General features: G+C 53.8%; 1 protein-coding gene across 1 annotated transcript; it reads right to left on the bottom strand.

Annotated features, from left to right (window-relative positions):
- Positions 1–2361: 2361 nt before the first annotated feature.
- Positions 2362–3909, bottom strand: ANKRD34A (ankyrin repeat domain 34A; the record flags this gene model as incomplete). The annotated part of the gene is made up of 1 exon (XM_080802159.1): positions 2362–3909. One exon carries the CDS (start codon positions 3907–3909, stop codon positions 2362–2364), a length of 1548 nt encoding a protein of 515 aa, XP_080658285.1.
- Between the last annotated feature and the right edge of the window lie 2435 nt (positions 3910–6344).

Genomic DNA, 6344 nt, shown 5'->3' with positions numbered 1-6344 from the left:
CACTAAAGGCGGGGGGGGAAGGCCTGGATGTCAGGCTGAGGAGAATTGTAGACAGAGTAAGAGGATTTTTAGGGATCATTTGTCTGACGACTTCATTTCATAGATGGAGATGAGGAAATAGATAAGTTACGGGACTTGTCCAAGATCACATGCAATGGGCGGTGGAGCTAAAACAAGGAAAGAATACATTTAATGACCATATGCTTACTATATGTCGGGCACTGTGCAGTATACTTTAGTGCATTGTCTTATTTAATAATCACAACAACTAGATTTTATTATTTTACGGATAAGGAAATGGACACTAAGAGAGGCTAGATAAATTGCTCAAAATTAAAGCTAGGAGATGGCAAAGAGGGGTTCAGACATAAGGTCTTTTGATTCCCAATATTTTGATCTTTTTGTTATATCACGCATCATTAGGTAATTTTCTGATTTTACCTACTCTGATTGGGGGAAACCAAGAGAAAGAGTGGAATGGGCTGCTCCCTTACCTCCCATTAGAGTGAGGAATAATAACAATATATGCAGAAACCAGAAAACTGAGAAGTCTAGGGGGGCAGATTAAGACAGTTACCCTGTTCATAACTTGTTAGGTTGGGTTCTTCAGATTACTCTTATACACACATACACACACAGATACATACTACACATCCTTTGTCAGTTAACCATCATGCCATTCTTACCTAGGTGAGGTTATACTACTTTTCTCTCTCTCTCTTTCCCCACTCTGCAGTGGCTCAGGATGGGGAAATAAAAGTCAGGAAAAAAACGGGGGCACCTGGCTGGCTCAGTCAGAAAAGCATGCTACTCGTGATCTCAGGGTTGTGAGTTTGAGCCCCACTTTGTGTGTAGAGATCGCATAACTAAAAACTTTTTTTAAAAAAGAAGTAGAAAAAAATGGGGTGCCTGGGTAGCTCAGTGGGTTAAGCCTCTGCCTTCGGCTCAGGTCATGATCTCAGGGTCCTGGAATTGAGCCCCATATCGGGCTCTCTGCTCAGTGGGGAGCCTGCCCCCCCGCCCGCCTGCCTCTCTGCCTACTTGTGATTTCTGTCTGTCAAATGAAAAAAAAAAAGAAGAAGAAGAAGAAGAAGAGGTAGAAAAAAATGGATGAAATGCACCTGGTGAGATGAAAATTAGAAGCCCCAGGAATAACTAGGAATGGTCATGAAATAAGAAGCTTGAAAGAGGGTCAGTCAATCTACTGGGATATATCTGTTGATGGTGGAGGGAGGTAATTTGTGTAGGAGGTACTTTTGTAGAAATGTTAAGTTAAAGAATTTAAGGATGGACATAGGGGAGACTGAGTGAACTGAAAGCCTGTCAAATGCCTTAAAACCTTCAGGACACAGGACACTTGTCTTTTTTTCTGCAACCACAGTTGGTCACTTGCTTTCCTGCAAGGAAGTGGCTGGAACCTCTAAGTATCCCCTAGATCATTAGAGCTGTAGTTAGCATCACCCTCCCTCCCCATTCCTCATTCCCCAAACCCTCAGGCAGAAGTGACAAACCAAAGACTTCTGAACACATTTATTTGATATGTCAAGTGGAGAGAGGAGTGATTTAGGGTTACTCCCCACTTCTACCTGTGGGGGTGTTCATAAGCTCAGACAGAAGAGCAGCATAGAGCCCATGACCCACTCCTTGGGAAAATGAGACAACCTGCTGTGTTGGTTGGGGGAACAAGGTGGGAATAAAAAGCAGGAAGTTGAGAAGTAAAGCTGAGAGCAGGAAGGGCAGCAGCAGAACTGAGGCTGAGGATTGCTGCAGGAAAATCCCAAGGAGGGTGAAGAAGATATCCTGAAAAGTGGTTAGGGCTGGAAGCAGGGTGTGAACAAGGAGCCAGGCCTGGAGAGAGAAGCAAGACCTACACAACGGGATGGGATATCCAGGAAGAGGGTAGAGTGTGCAAAGTCATGAACGGGCTGTTGCAGGGCATAACATGGAAAGCAGGGAATTGCCTCTGCAAAAGGGCAAAGAGATTGGAGACTATCCATTAAGTAGGGTTTTCCTACTGCTTCTGAACGAATGCAAGTGACTTTGGGACCCACTTGGGCCCTAGCACAAGTGGCCCTGTGTGTGCCATTTCTATGGCTGGGTACACAAGTATTCCCATATGCATGTGAAGTGACCAGGACATGAATGCTTGTGTCTATATGCCCGGTAAAAAGAGTACTTACCCTTCCCTGCGAATAAGAGTACTGTGCTTGTGGACACTTTTTTTTTTACCCATGTGAGCGTGCACCGTGCCCAGCAGCACATGCAAAAGACCCCTATGTCCGTGGTGTGTGTGTGAGTTGGTTCTCCCACCTGTCCCATCAAGGTCCTGATCCCTACCCTCCTTGGTTCCTCTCACTCGTCTCAGCGCCCTGGCTCCCCTGGCCCGCCTAGACTCTGGAAGCCCCCTAGCAGGCGGATCTGCTCAGTCTGCATTGAGTGGCGCCTCACCAACTTGCGTTTGGTCCTAGGAGAGCCTGGCGCCCCCGCCTGGGGAGGGGCGGGCAGCGAAGGCGCCCGACCTCCGGGCTGGGGGCGAATGTCGGGGATGGGAGGGTGGGGGCTGACGTTGAGCGGAGGCAGGAAACCAGGCCGCGTTTGCGAGATGTGGTCCAGGAGCAACGTCCCCGAGCCCCTCCGCTCCAGCAGCCCGGGACTCCGCCTCCGTCCGCTCAGCGGAGATACAGCCCCGGGCAGACTCTCCTGGGACTGGCGCGGGGAGGGAGCCGAGCCGGCTGGAGGGAGGGTCAGCGGGGAGGCGCTGTATCGGCGGCGCTCCAGGGACAAGCGGCTGCACTCCGGCGAGTCGGGGCAAATATTTCCGGGGGTATCGAGCTCCACCGGCTCCATGCGGCTCAGTTTCTGCCTCAGCCCTGAAGGCGGACCAGACTCCTGAGCTTCTGGCGCAGTGTTTCGGCGAGAGAGAGGACCCCCACCCGTCACTTTCTCCGCCCACGGGGGCGGATCCTCCGGACCTTCAGTGCTGTGACGCCTGGAAAGACGGGGTCGACCGGTCAGAGTCAGGCCGTTGAATTCCGCGGTCAGGCGCTCGATCCCCGGCCTCCCTTCCGCGGGTGGGACCGGTTGAGGAGGGGCCACTAGGCCCCAGGGCTCGGAGTTGAGCCTTTTGAGTGGTTTTGGAGGGTGACGGGGTGGTTTGGGGAGCGGCTCAGAAGGGGAGGAGTCATCAGGGGGCTTAGGAAGAGGGAATTCGAATACGTCCCGCTTCTCCTCTTCTTCCTGAGCGCGAGGGGATAGCAACCCCCGTCCTCCTCCTCCTCCTCCACCTCCTCCTCCACCACCTCCTCCTCCTCCTCCTCCTCCTCCTCCTCCTCCTGCAGTCTGCAGTTGGATTTCGGAAGGCGACGTGCAGACCCCGGGGCTAGGAGGAGCGGGAGCAGGGTCCTCCACCCCCGGGGACGGTGGGGAATTGAGATACTGTCGTGTCTTCTTCGTTCCCGAGGGCGAGGTGTCTGTGGTGATGATGATGACCTCGGTGCCCTTGGCCTTACAGGCGTCCAGCAGCGTGGCAAGGGTCTCGCGGTCCCCACGGTCCAGGGCGTGAACAAGCGCCGAGGCGCCCGCGTGATCTCGCACAGAGGGGTCTGCACCGTGGGCTAGGAGCAGCGAGGCCACGGCGGCGCCCCCACCCCCGGCGCAAGCGTGCATCAGCGCGGTGCGCCCCAGGCGGTCTGCGATGTTGGGGTCCGCACCTTGCTCCAGGAGGTAGCGTACCATGCGCGCCTTGTTCTGGGGGTCGTCGTAACGGGCCCGACAGGCCGCCATTAGTGCAGTCTCCCCCTGGGCATCACCCTCATTCACGTAGGCGCCTCCCTCCAGAAGCAAACGGGCCAAGCGTAGCTTACCCTGACCCACGGCCCGAAGAAGAGCGTGGCCCTCGGTGTGCAGCATAGCTGCGGCAGGGGCGAGAGCACCAATGGAGCCGGGACTGGGGCCCGCCGAGGATGTCTAGGGGCGTGGGGGTGGTGGCTGGCGGAGGCCTGAGGGCTCAGTGACGAAGTCAATCCCTGCGAGAAAGAGAGAGATCTTATTGACGGATTCAGGCAAGGAAACTGAGGCACCGGCGGAAGGAGACGGCGTGGGGAGATCTCCACGGCACTAGTACTTCCTCTAACTCATGCCTTTGAGCCGCCCCGGCCCCCCAGCGCATGCCTGAGAAGGTGGGAAGGGTGCACCCGCATTGAAGGACGAGCGCGCGTGCAAATGCGTACGTGCACGCGCAAGGATACCGCAACCCCACCCTCACCCCACGGCTTATCAGACCTTTCCAGCATCCCCCTTTTCTTATCCGCACTTGGAATACCCCTTTCTAGGATGCTGAACGCCACCCACCCACACACATGCACCCATACATTCACACACATAATTCCCATTCCTAACCTCTTTTAGGTTGCCACAGCCCCAAAAATTGAGTGGGGGGAGGGAAGCAGCTTGCGTTTGGGACCTAAAACGGGTGGGGGAGAATTGGGGGGTTTCTTTTGCCCCGCTATGTTCCCCATCACTCCTTGCTCTTTCCCTCCCAGGCTGTGCGCCCAAATAGATACCTGAATTTCCGCAGGATCTCCGCCGGGCCAGGACTGAGGCCAGGGCCATGGGGCAGCCTGGGTGGCGGAGCTGGGTTCCCGGGGGCCCACATGGCATGGGGAGGGGCACTCGGATTCCCTTGGTGTCAGTATCTGCGCCCGGGCACCGGATCCTGGTCCCTCCTCCCGGTGCGCCCCGGGCAAGGCGCCGGCTCGGGAGGAGAGAAGCTGGGGGGGGGGGGGGGGCGGAGCTCTGCCTTGCTATTTATAGCCTAGTCTCTGCGGGTGGGGGCGTTGGGCACCAAACCATTCCCCCACCCATGCACACATAAAGCCTCAAACCCTAGAGGCTCCAATCCTGACTTCTCTTGCTTAGCCGACCTCCCCTCAGCCCCAACAAACCTAAATGTTTCTTAGGAGACTCCTCCGCGACTCAGACTGGGACCATCCCAATTCTTCGCTGAGCAGAGCCCCATTCTCCGCGATAGGTGTGTTTATGCACGCCTATGCGCCCGCTCTGACCTGCCACACACAGCACATGGCACACTGTGCAGAGGCGGAGAAAGGCGATTGAGATCCACAGCCGGAGTCCATACTGCGCAGAGAGTAGCAAGAGATGTGGCTGCCTTCTTGTAGTTTACATGTCAGGGAGAACTGGAGCCAGGCACAGCGGTACATCCTCACTCCCCTCCGCCCAAACGGAACACACAGCACACGTAAACTTGAACCTCAGATCCCTTATACAGACCTCAGATAAGTATGAGGAGAGTGGATATACTGGATCATTTTTAGCTACATCAGGGAGCATTCCCAGATGCCTTCCTCCCCATATTCTTGGAGGGGGAGAGGGAGAGAGAAAAGGGGCAGAGAGAAGAGCGAACCTTGTAACACATCCCTTTCTCATTGCATCTCTTTACACTCAGTCTTGCTTAGACTCATTATTTTTCCATGTTGCTTGAGGGTCTCTGTCCAATCGCTCCTTAAGTCTTCTTTCTGCCTATCTGTGGCAATTGTAATCGGTCTCTGGCTGCCTGTCTCTGCCTCTCCTTGCCACCTGCCCTGTCTCCATGGTTACCATGCTTCCATCTGCATATTTTAGGAAGGAGTTTGTGTCCAGCTGGAAGGCATGAGGGGAAGTGGAAGATGAGGAAAAAATCCCAAGGATTTGGAAAACTCACCTGATATAATTCAGACTGGAAGCCACCAGACACAAGATACTAAAAATAGTGTTTCTGGAGAAGGAGGGGGAGAAATATTGCAGGGAAGCTACCCATTTTCACTAGCTACATTTGTTGGACACCAGCTATATGCTAAGTACTTCACATACGTTATTTCAAATCCTCAGAGCAATGCTGTAAGATAGGAATCTCCTTGTTATCTCTTGTTATAGATGAAGAAACTGAGACTTACTAAAGTTAAGCAAGTTCTCCAAAGCCTCACAGCTTTGTTTCTGTCCTTTTCCAAAGACTGGGCACTTGCCACTACACCTATAGCCTTCCAAGTCCAGAGGCTTCACTCCCTGGGCCATTTTCTCAGACATGTGGGACAGTCTTGACTGACTCCTAGGTTTTATCACCACTCTGAATTATTCTCTCTCTCCATTTCTGGGGTTGTTTTTGTTGGGGGGGGCGGTGTGTGTGTATGAAAGTAGGATTCCTCTCCACCACTACCCCCCATCCACCCTCACTACCGTGCCCCCCTTCACCAAGTGCTAGGAAGAACTGAAAGGCAAGCGAAAATGCAGGAAACACTGGGCTCCTGTCCTGCCCCAACTCTGGTTCTCTGATTCCTAATCCTTCCTTC

This window comes from Martes martes, assembly GCF_963455335.1.
Source record: "Martes martes genome assembly, chromosome: 4".
In the NCBI taxonomy this organism is placed as follows: Eukaryota; Metazoa; Chordata; class Mammalia; order Carnivora; family Mustelidae; genus Martes; species Martes martes.
Note: the sequence above shows the minus strand (reverse complement) of the source record. Positions and strands in the feature narration are given on the sequence as shown.